Here is a 19,051-nt window from a genome sequence, read left to right on the forward strand (position 1 = left end):
GGAGCTGTGGTTTCAAACCCACAGCTGCTGTGCTCCTCCTGTTTCCTGTCCACCCGTGTAGTCACAGAGTTATTGAATTTAACATCTTCTCTCTCTTTTCAGACACAGTTTTTAGTTCTTGTACTTGATATTTTGATCCATGTAAAATGAGCCAGCAACAGTCCAGTGCAATGATAAAGATACAAGCACATAAACAATAAGCAGATGGACAGAGCTGCAAGACTGAACTGAGTGTAGTTTGCTGTGGTGCAGACATGATGGAGGGGATGGCCTCACAGAACCACCTTGGCTGTGATGTCTGCTCCACTGGGCCGATCACCACACGCAGCACTATTGATCTCTCTTACTTTTCCGCTCCCTTTCTCAGCCTTGCAGCCCAGCAACCAGTCCGGCCCAACAGGAATCTTTTAAACTGATATCACTGGATTGTTGTTTTTTTCCTTGATATGACCAGTGGAGCACTTTTTACTTCTGCCTCACTCTCTTGAAACATATTGTCAAGGTTCGATACTTGACATAGAAAAGAACTCGATCTTCAATCCACAATGCTAATATGTATGTTATGGTATCAAAGAAGAGTGACAGTGAAAGAAGTAGGCAAAATCTGCATTTTTGATCTTTCCATCACTGAATATACTATATACAAAATAAATATTTTTTTTCACATTCTTGTGGAAACATTAGCATAAGTTTCATTTTAAAATGAAGCACCCAACATAGGCATGCAGATCAAAAGGGATGATCCACCACAGTTAAAGTAGGTCTGCTGAGCTACATGATATTACCTCAGTGTGTCTCTGCTAAAGACCAGGAACCTGACAACTCAGTGGAAAACCAAATGTCATCCTGATACACAGAACAATGACACACACATGCATACACTGTTTATACTCCAAAATGAGCACAAGTTTGTGAATCATGTCCAGTATTTCATGTATCTGTCTTCACAATTTAAAATGCCCAGAGGCATTGGCACAGGGCTGTATTACCTTTTACTGTAGTTCCTTGATGTGATGAGGTGAATGTTTTCTCTAAGCACATCCAATGCTTAAAAAGGCACTCGTTGGTTACCATAGAGACTTGAAAGAAACTTTCAATTGTAGCTTATATATCCAAGGTCTTTGTGTAGGTCTATGCCTGTCTGTGTGCAGCTCTATTCACATGCTATATAAAATGTATTGAACGCAATATGTCCCTTGCGTGAGTGCACTTGAGTCTCAACATTAACTGTAGATGCTGAAGAGTATAATTAATTGCACTGTTTTGAGGGCGAACGATTGATAACAGCTGTGAGAACCCATTGAAATATAAAGTGCTTATTGTTTGGGTTGTGTAAACACTGTAATTGGCTAAAAAAAAAAATCAGTTCATTGCAATACTACTTGACCATCTCTGTGACAACCTTGCAATTTTCTTTCTTCTTTACAGTATGCCATTGATAATAAAACGGCCTTTTTAACGGTGACCTTATACACAAGTGTCCAGCTAATGCTTTATACTGTAACTAGCAGCACCAGAACATAACAAACAAGAACAAAAACTAGCCTGTTTTGTATCTTGCAGGAACCTTGCACCACATAATTAATAATGCTCTTCCTCTCTGAAGGTTCATGTTTTATCCAATACAAAAAATGTATTTTTAATGCTGTTAGCAGAGGTTTTCTTAGTTTTCACGTAAGTTGGTTCACCTTCACTATTAAACATTTGAATGCAACCTTGACACATTCTCAAGGAACTGTTTTACATGTATGAAATGGGGCTTTGTTGACGTGAAGCAAATCTATTCTTGTTACTATTTTCATTATTATCTAATGCCCACTACAGAGGTGATACCTGTGTACAACAGAATTCAATTTTCAATTTCAATCAATTTTCGCATGTCCTTGTGTTTTGTCTTGTTTTTTCCCCTCTATTCCCTTGGGTAGCAAAAATACTGTTATGATTATCTGAGTGTAGGTGTACATGCACATGCATTACTCGCTCACCCTTCGTAAAGGTTGCAGCTATCCACACAGGTTCGTCCACGGCTGAAGTATCTGCAGGAGAGGCACTGGTCTGGGCCAGGACCCCAACATCCTGCATCTGAACACAGCGGGTCACACACCATGTGCTCCTTGGCTGCTCAACACAAACATACACAAAGACAAAGAGTATTAAATACGACATTGTATGACATTCACCTTGAATGCAGTTGTGTTTTAATGACTCTGTGTTCGTACAGAGAACAAACCCTACATTGTGAATTGAATTCTTTGTATATGAAATGATATAATCTAAGCTAAAATAATCACATTATACATGAACAGACATGTTGGTGCGTGCTAAGGCATACGTAATATGCAAAGGGTTCACTTCTGCATTAAGTGACGCCGCTTCCACAGAGCAGCTGCTCGTTTAAGTTGGCTTGTGAAAGGTTTGTTTTTGTGAGACGACTTTTCGCAATGGCAGGAGTAATTGCAGCATGAGAGAGAAATGGGTGTCGAGCTCAAACACATGCTGAGGAACTGTGATATTCCTATTCAGCAAACAAGAAATTGTTAGACAATATGCATTGAGCAATCACAGAATAATTAGCCTCCCGGAAGAAATGAAAGGTCGCCTGGTACTGTATGTTCTATGTTTGTATAAATAGTCTGTATTCATATGTGGTGCGTGTACAGTATTGTGTGATACGGCTCACTGTCAAGCGAGCAAAGGGGGGAGTGTATGCTGAGCTGCTTCATTAAAAGAATGCTGAGCAAATGGTGACAAAGCACTGATGGGACCCAGAAAGCACCTGCTGATGCCCGACAGACTTGTTTATTTAAGTTAGGCTTACAAAAAAGGAGGGCAGAAAAATAAAACACTCTGTATTTATTTGAAGTCTACTCTAAAATATTCACTCCAAAATTGTTTCCACACATTTCTCATTGTTGGAGAAATTCAAATATATATGCTCAACTGACACTGATAATTAATAACGATTTACTAACAGCTTGGGGGGGAAAAATAATCTGTCATCTGCTTTCAACAATTCATACATGAGCACAGTACTTTAACTATGTTAGCCATGAAAAGCAAGACTGAAAGCCACAAGTGTGTGTAGATTTACAAAGATACAAGTGTACAAATCGTTGGTTTCATTTAATCTGAATTGCATTTAGTCATAGAAAGAAAATACCTCTTTCTCCTTCCCCATTCATGGTGAACAATTTGTATGCTGTTCTGTCTGTTTCTGAGTCTGTTTCTTCTGTAGCACCAACAGACTCAGGCCATTACTGTACATCTACCCTGCTCTATTCTCTTCTAGTGTCTGTATCTCTTATCTCTCTTTCGCTCTTTTGTCCCCCTTCAGTACTCGGTTCTACAAAGGCTGGTACATCTGAGATTATTACAGCGACAAAATGAGAGTGTTGAAGTAACACGGTGACAGCACTGCAGAAAGACTTGGAACTTTTATCATCCCATCTGCGTCTGACGTGATTTCCCCCTTGTCGGTGGATTTCAGAACTACAACTGCCGGCCAAGATCTCTTCTCTTCTCTTCTCTTCTCTTCTCTTCTCTTCTCTTCTCTTCTCTTCTCTTCTCTTCTCTTCTCTTCTCTTCTCTTCTCTTCTCTTCTCTTCTCTTCTCTTCTCTTCCTGTTTCAAGGTCTTTGCATGTAAGCCAGGGGCTATGCTTAAGCATCAGCCATACCAATCGTTATAATGCTTAAAATTTCAGGCATAAGGATGCATATGGAGAAATCAAGTGGTTCTTTTGCGAGCTGAGGATGAAAGCTTTGCCTTTCACATGAGACAAAACCACCTCTAGGGTTTCCTGTGCCGTAGGGAAACTGACCAGGCAAAGTGGAAGATAAGGAGGAATGATGGGTGCTGAAAAAAGGAAATAAACAAGGGAGGGGGAGAGGTTGGATGGCTTTTTAACTATACAGCAAGATCAAAAAGATACCAACTTCAGATGTTTCTGACATGGTTGGAAAACAAAAGCCCATGGGGTTTGAGCTGACAGGTGCCTTTTTGAATCCCATGTGAGACAGGATAACTGTGATAAGGGTTTGTAACTGGAAGAAAGGAAGAAGAAAAAAGAGCAAAGAAAATATGACTCGAAAATCAAAAAGAATAGAAAATAAAGCAATAAGGAAACGCGCAGTGAACAAACACAAACCTGTCTGTGAACTGCACTGGTGGTTAACAGATTAGTGTAGGTGGAACTCTCGTCTGCACTATTGGCCTCTCTCACCTCTGTGTCAAAGGCACAACTGAAAATAAAGCGTGGTCGCTACAGAGTGCGGGGATGAGTATTTTATTTGAATAATACATCATGTAGAATAATATGAATTAACATTTTAGATTTTTGAAATATTAGAGAAGACTGTGTGGCATACTTTGTTCAAATGTGTAAAGAAGCTGTGTCAAAGACTTGTTATAATATAATCACTCAAAGCTGTGAAGCTCCAGAATGATATCACCTTGGACACTTCTGATTGGCCAAATTGTCATGTGACAAAACATCTTTTATTTCTAAACTGAGCTGCATTGTTTCCATCTGCAGGGGTATTTCTTACAAGTTAATCATGGCAATTTTGCTTCAAGTTGAGCTGCTATAACACTTATGTTGTCTAAGTAGGGCACCTGTTTGTTTTCAATGGGCCTTTTATACTCAGCAGAGACTTTGACTAGAAGAAAACACACACAGGTGTTTGTAAGAACATCAACAATAGCTCTGATGCATTCAAGTGAAAATGAAGCAACACTCATCAATCTGACTATTTACACCTGCGCAATTCCTACTGTAACATGTCAAAATGTCCCCAATGACACAGGCTTTTCATCACCTTGGTGCTATTCTATGTCTTTTTAAAGTATCAGAAACAGCAATTAGGTAATAGGTAGACTTAAGTAATTAAACCAAAACTGAGTGCAGAGAATAATAAAAGCTCACAAAGGCTGATTCCCAATGTGTATTTTTTTTTTTAAATATGTTGATCAAGTATGAAAAGTGTACATGTTGTACCAGAACAGTGCTCCTGGACAGTGAATTTGTCTGCCATAATGTACAGACCCTATCAAACACACACGTTTTCATGTTTCCTGGCTGATTAGACCTCTGTGTGTTGAGCTTTGCACCATGTCATAATACCATGACAAAGTTGCAATTCATCAGGAAGAGTCAGGAAGATGTGCAGAACAAGAGCCATACTGTGTGTATGTGGTGCTTGGCCTTTAAAGGCATCAATGAGAAGGCTATGGATATGAAACCGCTCTTTCTGGAGACAGTTTGTTCTGCTGAGTGCATTCAAGGCGCTGTTACTAGTGCACTTTCTAGCCTAAGGATTGACCTTTTTGATGAAGTATGTGAAGAAAACAAAATGCTTTTCTCTCTCCCCAAGGGTCAGACTTTACAAACATCATTATAAGACACTGACATTTTATTGCTAATGAGCCATCACTCAACAATATGTTTAAGGACTCTATCATCGCCTCTAAGAATCTGTTATGTGACTGAATCCTTGGATCTACTGTAATTCTAGCTCTCTTTCTATTTTATCAATTTTCATAAAATTCTTTATATATATATACACATTTTCCTTAAAAACAATCCATTAATCCAAAGCAAAACCAGACAGACTTGAAGGGGGCAACCCATTTGAAGACAAGGCTGTTATAAAGTCAGTCAAAAACATACAGCCTAATATCATATTGACGTTTACCTCAAGGGGCTTTACATTCTGTGCAGTATGTGACACCTTCCCATGAACTGGTTATGAAGAACCTCTAAAAGAAACCCCCTTTAACTGAAAAATAAAAAAGGGGGATGGTTGATGTGACAGAAGTTGTTGTTGTTTTAAATGAATTTCAATCATAATTTGACAAAAACAAATATTCTATAATATTTGCTGCTGACAGCATCTACCATCTTTACACCCTAACCTATGCAACTTATACTTCATCTTATATGAAGTGCAATTATACAGTAAAAATAGGTTACAGTGGTTTCAGGTTTCTCCAACTACCTGGTGATGTTTCTACAGTTCATCACTATTAACCATAAAATAAATAGACACATGCAGACTGCTTGTCCTCTGTCTGTGCTGTCCTGTGCAAGACCTGCCCTTTTCCAGTCGCTGCTATGCTCAGTCAAGTGTACACACACACACACACACTCCGATGCACACATGCAGAGCCATGCCAAGGAGAGCAGTGTGTGACTCTTAAGTCGCATCCAAAGTCTTCAAAGTCACTGAAGGGCATGAGTATGTCTATGTGTGTGTGTGTGTGTGTGTGTGTGCGTGCGTGTGTGTGTGTGCGCGTGCTCAACACTAAGGAACCGCCCAGGGGAAAGGAGCACATGAACAGTGAAAAGGTGCCAACTCAATAATGCAAATACTGGCTCATTAATGAACATTATACATAAATGAATAATGTTTTAACACTTGTGGCAGTGATATAATAAAAGCGTGTCCATTTGTAGAAATATAATTTTTATTTCAAGAAGTTAGTTATTTTTCTTTTACTTGGCCAAACCTTGCATTCTATGAATAGTTCGAATGGTCTAATTATGGGTTTGTTTTTGTAGTTGTCATCATAAATTCGGGAGATAATAGCGTCCAAACATTGCAAAAGCCTAATCTCTTTCTACTATTATATGTTTAGTGTGTCAGTACTGTCTACTATAGTGGCATAGTGAAATTATTACAAAAAACAAAAAAGCTTTTTCCCTCAAGCTCTTTCCCTCAAAATATCCAACTTGATTTCTGTTTTGAAAAAAGATCTAAAAGACTTAGGTTTTGGCTTAATTTGATGTTTTGTCAGGTCAGCAAATTCTTTCAGACCACTTATGTTTGAACCTTCTCATCTAGATCTAAAGCATCTATAACCCATTTATACTGTAAGTGTGAACAAGTTCGTCAAAGCAGGAAACAAGAAAAGAACCCCCTCATGGTGCCTGGAGCTGCACAATTCATGTTGAATGTGAGATTGGAATATAAAAAAACACTGTTTAAAAATACAGTTGATAACAGTGAGGATTAAATCTAAAAACAGTCAAAATAGAAAATTCATATCATATCATTCAACAGCTGCAGTATAAAGACTTTATCAGCTCATGGTTTAAATATGTTTCCTTTTGAAGATAAGGTAAGATAATGCAATCTTTCCACTTGGACTGTTGGGAGAGAGGATGTGCGCTAACTTCTCATCAATTTAAACATGCTAGAATTTTACCTGCTGGTGACATATAAGGACTTATATTAATTTCGTCAGTGTTGTGAGTGTGAAACTGAGCAGCTGTTATTTATAGTAGTAAGCAACTGTTCATTTCATTCCTGATGAAACAACATGATGGCTATACTGTTGAAAATCTGGAAATTAAGCTCAAGAACCAGTATATTTCTTTGAATGAATTGTGATTACATCTTCAATCTTCATACTGTATTTGTCTCTTGTGCATGTTTTACTGCGACAGCATTGATCAAACATGTAAATACAGATGACAATGATGCTAACACATGGCAAGACAGTGCATAATAACTAAAAATGAGATTGGCCGATTTTAGTTTTTGACGTTGGTTGTTGATTCTATGAACTTACAGCACTCCTGTTGGCCTCGGTTGTTGCGGACAAGAACCTTCTGGTTTGCAGTGCGGAACAGTCTTGTCCAGTTGACAGTGTTGTAGTAGCAAAGCTGGCTGTTCTCTGCGATGTGGACATTCCCAGCGCTGATCTCTCTGAGGGACTGAAGCTGCAGTGATGAGATCCCCTGCTGCTTTAACACCAGCAGGGAGATCCCACTGAAGGGGGAGAATTGGGTGCAGGTGAAGAGAGATACCAAACAGGAATTGAAGGAAGATGGGAGGAGACAGGATGAAGTGGATCAGGGAGAGGAAGAGGGGACAGGAGGGAAAAGGAGGGAACACAGGAGAAGAGATGGATTTACTTTACAGCTGGTGATGATTGAGTCAGTTTTTTAGTAAAACCCATATCATAATTCTGCCATATCACCAAGTGGTCTGTTTGTGATGGTTATATGACTCATATTCCCAACTTTATTCCAAAAAATGTGTACATGTAAAAATGGTATTAATTATTGCCACTATGACCTCATTTTGTATAAAATAACCACACAGTAATTTCAACATGAACCAGTGTGTATTCCATTAATTTTATCAAACTTCTAACACTGCTTAATTCTGGTTTTTAGTTGGGGTTTTTTTTCATTACATTTTTCTGTATGCCATGGCAACACCATTATTTTTCATTCTTTCTGTAGGCTGCTCATTCTTCTTTTTTGTCTTCAAAGCCTACCCCCACCCTCTCCCAAAAGCCCCACTTGCACAGTTTAGAAATGACAGGAGGCCAGTGGGGTGTCAGAGCCATCAGATAGACAGAGGGTATGCAAGATCAAGCACAGGGCAAGGGTGGGTGGCAGCCTGTAATTTGTACTGCAGCCTGCTGTTTCCATCTGCAGGTGGATGACACACAAGCACACACACTCACGCCCTCATGTGCGCACTCAGACACACACACACACACACACACACACACTGCAACAGCCAACAGTCCACAATATGCATTCAGCCGCCTGCACACACTTTTCCATCCAAACGTCACAGCTAATTACCTACGGACAAATCTCTAAAAATTAAATGAAAATTAATTACGTTCCATGAACTTGGTATGGCTAAATATGCTTGCTTATTAAATGTCAAAACAAAAATTCACAAATGGTGTTTCAGACACAGTGATCATACAGAAACATGACCACTCTAACCACATGTATTATTCATTTGCAGATAACATAATAAATAAGCTACTACTAGACACACATATTATTTACCCATTTGGAACACTCTCTTTTACCTTCAGATTGCAATTACAGTTTTTTTTCAATTGCTAACAAGCATTGGACGAAACTGAAGTCACATTTCCAAAACTGTTAAAGCAGAAGTAAGCGGAATATTTGTGTTAATATAAGTCTTAAATAGTTATATCTTCCGACGGCAATCACTTACATAGAGTGTCTGGTCCGAAACACGGGTCTGTCAGTCACTCTGCTCTGCTGTAAGCCGAGGAGAAAACGTCTTGTATACTTCCTTGTATCCTACAACCTTTATCCAATGAGGAGAGAGAACGGCATGAAGGGCTGTGTGTGCAGCCAAGGGATGCGCGTGAATGTGGTGACGTAGGGACGAGGACCAATAGATCCATGACGAGGGCGGGGGCTGCTAACTAACGAAGTTAGCCAAAACGACCGGATCGCTTACTTCTGCTTTAACACAGTCTGCATTTCCATCATGCATCTCAGCTAAACAGTTCATCTCATCCCCAACAACACCAACAGAACACTTCATACTGTACACGTCTCAAAATAAGCTCATTCATCTACACCACTGGCAAAAAGTCTCACTCTGGAAACAAACATTGAACTACAAAATATTAACAACAGTGAGCATTACATGAAATATATTTTATCTTTTAGGTTTGAACGTTTTTTTCCCCCAGATAAATCAGCATTTTATCATCAAAAAACGTTTTAGCACTTCACTGGGTGCACTAAATTATTGTATATTGTAACTAGAATGAATCAGCAACACAGCATTTAGCTTCGATTACAGTAAATGTATTGTGCATGGTGATTTACAGTTCCCACGAAAAATAGATTTGACTGTAAATACGTAAAAAAAAATTAAAGCTGCTTCACAGCGGTGGTCGGGGCCAGGCAATTTTGGAATTGGCAATTCTAAGCAACAAGAGACAAAGTAGGCTGTGTTAATGTGACTTCAGTTTCGACCAATGCTTGCTAGCGATTGAAAAGAACTATAAGTCTACAGCAAAATTTGGTGCATGTCACACCCTTTTGACGACATTGTTTAAATGTCAAATCCAACAAAATATTTACTGGTAGTGCTAATATTTTATAGTGCTGTAAAAGTTAAGTGGAGATTGTGGAATAATATACACGCTTCAATTTTGTAATTAATAGCTGTCAAAACATTTTGGTTACCTGTACCATAGTCACTGATTGAATTAAGTAAATTGGTGAATTTACACTGAGCTCTGATGGAGGCAGTGTTAACACCACTACAATATAAATTACATTCATCATTTAAAAGAATATCATCCCAGCAAGGCTATTATGTTCTCACCTGTACAGCGCTCTTCCCCCAATAGTTGCCAGGTTGGAGAAAACACTCAAGTCTGTCATGTTGTCAGGCCAAGACTGGATGTTCAGAAAGCCTAAATGGACACACACATACAAAACACACATGCACACACGCACACACAGTGACAGAGGTTATAATGACTCACTACTACTGACAGACTAGAATCAGCTGTCTATCATGTCTTCTGTTTCACACATTGACAAGAATAAAATGAGAAGAGAGAGTTGGCATCTTTCTGAAATTAGCAACATGCCAGGGACCACAGTAACCACACCACCTGAGCCTCATCTGAAAGCAGCCAAACACTTCTAACCCAGAAGTATGTTAGAGGCACAGCAACTCCACAGAGGAGTTTGATACCAGTGATGGCGAGTGTGAAGTTTGGTAAATATCAATATTTTCGCATTTCCTTTATCTGCCTCTCTACTGTTGAATCATTCAGATGCTTAAATGAATAGCTAAAAAGGGTGGCTGTGGCTCATTTAATATTTTCAATTATGGATTCAGAAATATGAAATATTTACTACAGGAATGGTAGGGAGGTAGAATCCCAAAGCCAAAGCCAACGCCAGAGAACAAACACAACAGCTTGATGAGACTATAAAGCAGGGAAAATTGGTGGGAGACTTGAGCAGAGATGCACACACACACACACTACACACACAAAAAAATTTCCCAAATACCTTCTTCATAAAAAAAAGAAACCACAACACAAAACTAAGAGCTGCTGTTGTAGCGCCTTCCTGACAAAGGTGGAGTAGAAGGAGGTTGTGGTTGGGTGAGAAAAACTGTGTGGTGCATTCTCCAATCAATGAACAGTATCTGAGCCCATTATATTAAACAGCGTGTTTCCCTCCCACGGGATGCATCATTTTGATTGTTCAGAGAGGGGGGTTGGGGTAAGGTTTGGGGGGTGAGGGGAGTTGCGTGGAGGGAAGGCCGCTCATCGCATGTTGACAAGAGAGCAATAACCTTCAGTAGCACCTTTATCAGTTCGTGGACATCATTGTTTGTTACGTCAATCCCCGCTGATCAGTGGCAACGTCTGAGCGAATGCTTATTAAGAGTCTTTGATGGTGAAATGAAAGGGAGAAAAAAAGTCAGGTTTGTGATTGTGAGGAATCACACACCACGGCTCATGCAAATGGACATGAGCTGAAATTGATACATAGACCCACACTAGAGCTATTCTTTTTCTGTGAAGATATGTATAAAAAAATAGACTAAGTCCAATGTTATTAGGTTTTCCTAAAATGGAAAGTGATAGATTTCTAAGAAATAACATATTCTTTATTAGGCTATTTACTCCAGCAGCTCCTTTCCAAGAGAAGATACAATAATGGTTGTCACTGTGATGGAATGCTAATGAGATTTCATTTTGTTATTAAGTATTTTCTAATATTCAAACTCAAACCAAAAATGTTTTGTAGGAAATGGTTGCTTGTGGTTAAAGTATTCGTCCATCTTGTTTATTGCATCCCTGTCCCCAGCCTCCTGGTGTGTAGTTCAAGATGGTGATGGCCTGGTGGCCTGGAGGCAGCAGTGCTACAGAGTTGTTAGTGTTGTACTTGTCGACACTAATTGTCTTAATGACATAACCTGCAGTGCTGAGGCACCTCACAGCTTCGCCATAGTGCTCTTTCGGGGGATGGGGTTGTTTTTCTAATCAGAGTAACAAGCCTCTGCCTGCTGCACACTTGCTTCAACTAATGTAATAATGCACTAACAGCACACATATGCTATACTGTACTGTAGAGGGTAGTTACAGATTTTCTACAGACACCATGCGTCATGGTTCGTCACTTGTCTTCCTGTGTTCTCCCTCTTGTGATTTCCTGATACAGTACATCTCCCCTGTGTTGATTGCATCACCTGTGTCTCTCCCTCGTGTATTTAACTTCAGTGTTTTCCCATTGTCCTTTGTCGGTTCGTCTGCGTATGTTCTCTTGTCCTGCCCTGCGTTGATGCCCTGTGTTTTACAAGTGTTCCTGTGTGTGTGCTGTGTTCCTTTCTGTGTACTTTGGTTTTTCTCCACAAGTCAAAAATACCCTTTTTTTCACACCCGTTTTTGTGAGTGAGTCTGCATTTTTGGTCCAGTTTCTCATCTTAAAGCTGACACAATGAACTGACACAATTGAATCAAATCGACTGGACTTAGTTTTTGTCTTTGAAGATGTTTCACCCCTTGTCCAAGTGGCTTCATCAGTTCACATAGACTAGACTAGCCAGTCTAGTCTACATGAACTGATGAAGCCACTTCTGACAAGTACAGGGTTACATGGTGCCACTTCATCTATGCACAGAATAAGAGATGGCCTAACAGGTATTCATGTGCTGCTGAGAGCACATCTGTGAAACACATACAGCAAACTACAGCAGAGCAAAATAGAGAGGAAGGCTGTAAGGTTCACGAGCAAAGGTTAAGAAGCCTTAAATTGTGATGATTAAATTCTGAACCATACAGTAACACTGAGAAACCTTCTCATGCTAAATTGTGTGAGCAATTCGCATGAACTGTGAATGAAACATGAGCAGGTGATATCTCTTTGAAAAATAGAAGTCACTGAAATCACTGAAGAAAAGGAAGAAAGAGAGGCTGGGAGAGGGTCAGATGGGTGTACTGGAGCTGTCCTCCTACACAGCTCATCTGAAAGCTTGAGCAATGCTACTTGTAACCTTTGGGTCATGGAGGCAGGTTGGCTGCCTCAGTCAGAAGTCACGTTCTTGACAGCTTGGAGAGATGACAAGCTGAGCTGACACGCATCTCTGACTACATGTTTGGCCAATGGTTTGTCCCCATCACATTCCCTCAAACTGCCATCACTAACCAAAAGGAAAGAAAAACAATAGCCCTTGAAAGTCAGGTTTTCTCTTTTTTTTATGTTTTATGTTGACTTATGTTAATAATAAATATTCAATATTTTGACCATGAGAGTGAAGGCAATATCATGATTTTGAGGACAATGCACTCTTGGTCACTACTTACAAGGTAGATCACCAAATTTGACATGTACTTCATGTATTTCAGCTCACAATCTGACACAAATATGTGATTTACTAAGACCTCAGCTAATTATGCAATTAATGGCTGAAACTGCTTACTAATTGTATTTTGTGGGTGAAAGGGAGTTTATAGCCTTTTAAATCCCTCCTGCCCTCACATTTTGCATCCTCAGCCGTTCTGAAAATCTCTGTATGAACCAGTTGAGGTTCATGTAGTTAATTAGCTGTAAGTTTGTTTCTTGCTGTTTGATTGTTATATATCTGCTTAGATGATTTATCTCCCTGTCTCTCCTCTTACTTTGTTTTTCTCTTCTTATGGAAAAGGGATAACATTATATTCGACCAATGCATCAAAACCTGTATAAACAAAGCCAAATCAAGTGGATGTCATCTGTGATCTTTAAAGAGGCGTAAAAGTGAGCTAAATTGTATTCCTGTGGTCAGTTGCCAATGCACATTAAAAGAAGGTAAGTACACCAGTGAAATCTGCTAATTTCTGTTATTAATTGGCTCCTAATACTGAACTGCTATTTTTGCTCTTGAATTACAACAAGCCAAGCTTTTCATAGCGGAGAGGTTTGCAGAGTGTGAGTTGGAGAACAGAATTCATGCAAAGATCAGCAGCTACAGTACCACTATATATCCTGGCACTCAATTTTATGCATTCATTGTCCCTTATATTATATCAATAGAATAATTATTAAATAATATCAATAATACAAATTATTATTAATTACATTAGCAATTATGCTACTTAAAAGAACTAACAAACAACATGTATTTCTATATTGCAGAAATGCTCTTTGCTACCAAAATGTTATACAAATAATTGTGCTACATCAAATATCAGTGAAGTGTAATGTGTAATTCTTAGGTGAAACTAACTGGGTCATAAGGCCTCTTTTATACACCCTCTTCATAGCTCAAGAATGTCACATACTACTTTCAACAGTAAGATTTTGTCATTTTAAGAAAGACTGCCACTTCAGAGATACAAGGTTTCTTTCTGATGGCATTGTCAAATGTCTGAGCTTTAAAAATGACAGCATACATGTGACTCAGAAGTAGTGATGGCATAGTGGCGCTGGAGGATTAACGATGCGCACCACATGTTCTGGATCTTTTCTTCATGGTGCGTGAAGGGAGAGCTGGGACTTTGGGACTCAAGGCTAGGGACTCCCACAGGGAGGAGCAGCAGAAAGATGGAGAAGATTGAAAGACTCATCTGATATTCATCTTATGCTGCAATGTCTGTCCTTGGTGTGGACAGTCTCACAGTCTCAGGGGGAGGGGGAAGGTAGACTTGAGCAAATACAACATACACACAAGCCTCACATACAGTACTGTACACATTACCACACCATATCTGGCGTGAAAGTGCAAGAGGAAGGATAAAGGTTAGAGCTATTGTTATTTATTCATTTGTATGCCTGTGCACAGATGCATACTGTATGTTACTCACCTGTGATCTCCCGAACGGTGCGGAATACACCGAGTTTTTCTGGGTCCAAAGCTTCAATGTTGTGATAAACATCCCTGTGAATGAGAAACAGAGATCAGAACAACACAAACAGAATGAAAAAGAAAAAAAGCACCTTCCTTTTGTTCTATGTAGCACAACAATGTGTGATCTCCTTGATCACAGTGATGAAAAGGAGCTTTGTTTACCCATAAACATGACACTTCATAATACCAAATCAAATCAAGGCATGTGATCTTTGTGTAGCGTGTTATCTACTTGAAAAGCTCACTTAAAGAATAATGACTGATAACTTACAAACATTGGGGATATAAATCCAAATATAATGTATGCATGTTGGCTTTGTCTTCTACAGAGTATCTCACTACACTAAATTCCTCTTAAACCCCTTAGGGAAATATATGAGCTCATCTTTAGCAACTCACATCAATGGTGGTATATTTGGGAGCAAAAACACATACATTTCACTATTAATATTTGCTGAGGTGTGTGAGTAAAGAGAAACCATTGTCATGATTACATTTGTATTTACAAATATTGAAATTGATACTGAATTCCAAGATGAATTATAGTAAATGAAATTTAATGAAATGTCAATTTGGAATTCATTCTCTATTGACATGAAATGCCCACATGTGATTACAGTTGCATTATGTTGGCCCAGCTTTTCATTCTGATAACTTGAGCTCTTACCCTTTGATACCAGTAATAAGGAACACCAGGTTGCCATTGATTTTGGTGCAGTTGACAAATTTGTCGATGTTGCTGGAGTCCACTGTCTGAGCAGCCTGTAGGCTGGCTGTACCGATGCCATCACAAGCTGGAAGATACAGCATGACAGCAAAAGGCATTAGTTTGATTAAATAACACCAACATACAGTACTAGTACAACTAAAGAGATTCAAAGGTGCAGTGTTACAGTACTGTAAGTATTACCAGCGCCAACTTTAGGTGAGCAACAATATTTTTGTATAACACTAAAAGTACATACAGTACATAAGTACATGAGACCATCACTGATGATGTTGACATTCTCTGTTCCATGTGATTATCTCATTGTATTGTCTTGTGTATTGTATTACTGTATTATCTAAAAAAAAAGCTGCATTATCAATGAACACAGTTCTACAGGTAGGCTGGTGTGTTTGCAGTGGAAGGAAGCACATCTTCCTTAATCCAGCGAGTGTGCAAGTTTAAACCAAATGGGAACTTGCAAAGGCTACTGACAGCTTTGTGTGTTAACTATGGTTAAACATGTGGCAAAGGTTTGTTGTTCAATTGTTGTTTAAATGCTACATATACAGTAGCATCTCCACTGCCTGCCCTATTAGAAACAGTGATGCAACAAAAATACTACTTCACTTTAACAACACATGAGGTTTACCTTTTGGGCAGATGTCAGTACAGGGAATGCACATCTTAGTGCGGTTTTCTTCCACCTCCATCTTGTTACTGGGGCATGCTCTCACACAGGCGCTATGGTCCACCACAAAGTTATCTGAAAAACAATTCATTGTAAAAGTCAAACACAGATGGCTGCTGTTTGTCATACAGGAACATACAGTATAATAAGTGGCACTTGATCCAGGTAATCATTAGAAACTGTTGGAAGTGACTTTCACACACTGATGCTCTTCTTGGATGCATAGGAATTGCAATTGAAATGTAAAACTCTTGTGTTGTATTTTCAGCAGCATGAGGACTAAAACTTTGAATTTAAGTTCATACTGTAGTTAAATTCACTACAATTAATGTAAATATATCAGCAAATATAAATACTATAATTCACATTTGAATGATAATTACAGTAGATGGATAATAATTAGAACTACTTTCAGTATGTAAAATATAATGCTGCCCTTTATACTTGAAAGTAATTCACAATTTCTGTCTAACTCACAGTTTACTGTAATACTGCTTTAGTATTTTGACATTTTGGTTAGGTCCTGCTTTATTTCCTAAAGTCTCTGTTGAATTAGTAGTCCAACCCACACTGTTATAAACTCTGTTCATGCTGCACAATGTATTGCTTATGGCTGTCAGTAGTTTCAGCAGGCTATTTTGTTAGGGCCAATGTAACAACAGCATAGTCCATGTGAAATTAAGTAGGACCTGAGAAATAATTAACTGCTGAGCTCATAAAAAGGCATCACTACTGTATACACTAGGCCAGATGCAAACAATTAAAATTGAAATGAAATTGTACATGGTTATAGTTTGTTCAGTAGTTTTTTCGAAGCTTGAATATGCACAAAAACATGACTTACATGTCTATAGCATCAATCCAACACACTAAACATTTGAAATGGTGACACTACACATCTATATCTGTCTAAAAGCAAAACTGCCTTCAGGTCCAAGTCCAACCTCCTCCCCTGCTGGTTGCCCTTTTTCCACTAATGTTTAGAACAGCATGGAGCATCCACAAGTAGCCAAGTTTTCGGCAAGTGGTCAGCTGGATGTTACACCATGATTCACAATAGTGAGAAGCAAAATATAAAATGATGCTAAACAAGACTGCTGTTTCAAGGTAGACAGGTCATTATGATGAATAAGTCAGACTGAGACCTTGTCCAACAATACATTCGTGAAATGTCTTAGAGAATGAGTGAGGATTTGCTCTTTTCAGTTATTTGTTTGCGACTTGTTTGGCCAGTGATTTCCATTTCTCAAGTTTACAAGAGCACTTCTTCATGGCAAAGCATAGAGTAACACTGACTTCACTGTATGGTCACACCAGAGAACAAACAGACTCTCTTAGACTGAAATTATAAGAAATAAAGTTAGTCTGAACTTTCCTTCCAGCTTTCTCACCCATGTCTTGGCATACTGTAGGTAAGATACAGTGATAGTAATAGGGAGTAAATGCCAGCTTTAAAAGACTAGCAAGTACGGGGCAGCGTTTAGCTCACCTGTTAGAGCTGCCGCCCCATGTTGAGGCTACTGTCCTCACTGCAGGAGGCCCCGGTTCGAATCCTGCATCGGGCAAGCCTTTACTGCATGTTATTCCCCCTCTCTGCCTCCCCATTTCCTGTCTCTCTCTCGACTTTGATATCAATTGAAGGCATTAAAAGCCCCAAAAATATACTTTAAAAAAAAGACTAGCAAGTACAATACATTTACCCAGGGGGCAAAATCCCAGTTTTTTGAAAAACGGACACGGAGCGTTGTAAAAGGTTTGACACCAGAAATGATATCTAGGAACTTCAAGGATTAAAACCTGGGTGGACAACCCGGTCAACTAGCTGCTGGAAAGCTACAGGGGCCAAAACCCCTTTCTTGGGTCATTTTGCTGGCGAAATGATGTAAATGCAAATATTTAGGTACTACAATGGTATAAATAGTCATACAACTATAAAATTTGGCAGAGAGTATCTTGACACATAGGGGGAGGCATGAAAAAAAGATTCTGGGGTTTGTTGCAACTCAATTTTAAGATATCACCCTCAACATCCCAAAAAAGACCAAAAAAAGTACTGTTCGCCTGACAAATTCTCATGAAAATTATTATTTTTCAGCACTTTATGGAGAATATCTATGCCTAACATGTATATAGAAAATTTCCTTAATTCATAAGCTTCCATTTGAGTCCAAGATAGCCTTTCTACTAGCTACTGGAAAGCTACAGGCTGTCTCCAAACAATGCAACACCTATTGTGAAAAACTACATGTTAACTGGCATGATCAGAAAACATTCTATTTCTGGTCACCCCAAAGTGAACAGATAGATAGAGAAGACCGTTGGCCACAGCAAGTGGGGCTTTTGAGATAGAAAGGCTATCCTGGACTCAAATGGAAGCTTATGAATTAAGGAAATTTTCTATATACATGTTAGGCATATATATTCTCCATAAAGTGCTGAAAAATGATAATTTTCATGAGAATTTGTCAGGCGAACAGTACTTTTTTTGGTCTTTTTTGGGATGTTGAGGGTGATATCTTAAAATCAAGTTGCAACAAACCCCAGAATCTTTTTTTCATGCCTCTCCCTATGTGTCAAGATACTCTCTGCCAAATTGTATAGTTGTATGACTATTTATGCCATTGTAGTACCTAAATATTTGCATTTACATCATTTCGCCAGCAAAATGACCCAAGAAAGGGGTTTTGGCCCCTGTAGCTTTCCAGCAGCTAGTTGACCGGGTTGTCCACCCAGGTTTTAATCCTTGAAGTTCCTAGATATCATTTCTGGTGTCAAACCTTTTACAACGCTCCGTGTCCGTTTTTTTGCTTTGCCCCCTGGGTAATTTGTACTTTTGACAACTCTTATTGATATAGCGTACCTAAAGGCCCTTAGCTTAAGCTTGGGTAAATACCTACAACCAACCCAACCTGTATCCTCAGCTTAATCCAACTGAATTTTAGCCCCGAACTTCAATCAAGTTTTAAAGCCTTTTGTAGAGTTCAAGACCATCAACAATACC

General features: G+C 39.0%; 1 protein-coding gene across 2 annotated transcripts in view; it reads right to left on the bottom strand.

Moving 5' to 3' along the window:
- erbb4b (erb-b2 receptor tyrosine kinase 4b) overlaps positions 1–19,051 on the bottom strand; it is a gene marked incomplete at its 3' end in the record, with an annotated part of 352,419 nt that overhangs the window by 69,364 nt on the left and 264,004 nt on the right. For both annotated transcript variants that reach the window (XM_083996270.1, XM_083996269.1), the window contains exons 8-13: positions 16,012–16,125; positions 15,321–15,447; positions 14,610–14,683; positions 10,127–10,217; positions 7,572–7,771; positions 1,986–2,118 (exon numbers count right to left, since the gene is read on the bottom strand). In XM_083996270.1, coding sequence (XP_083852396.1) covers positions 1,986–2,118; positions 7,572–7,771; positions 10,127–10,217; positions 14,610–14,683; positions 15,321–15,447; positions 16,012–16,125 — 739 coding nt within the window. The remainder of the gene's footprint in view (positions 1–1,985; positions 2,119–7,571; positions 7,772–10,126; positions 10,218–14,609; positions 14,684–15,320; positions 15,448–16,011; positions 16,126–19,051) is intronic.

Source organism: Trachurus trachurus, assembly GCF_905171665.1.
Source record: "Trachurus trachurus genome assembly, chromosome: 21".
Classification (NCBI taxonomy): domain Eukaryota; kingdom Metazoa; phylum Chordata; class Actinopteri; order Carangiformes; family Carangidae; genus Trachurus; species Trachurus trachurus.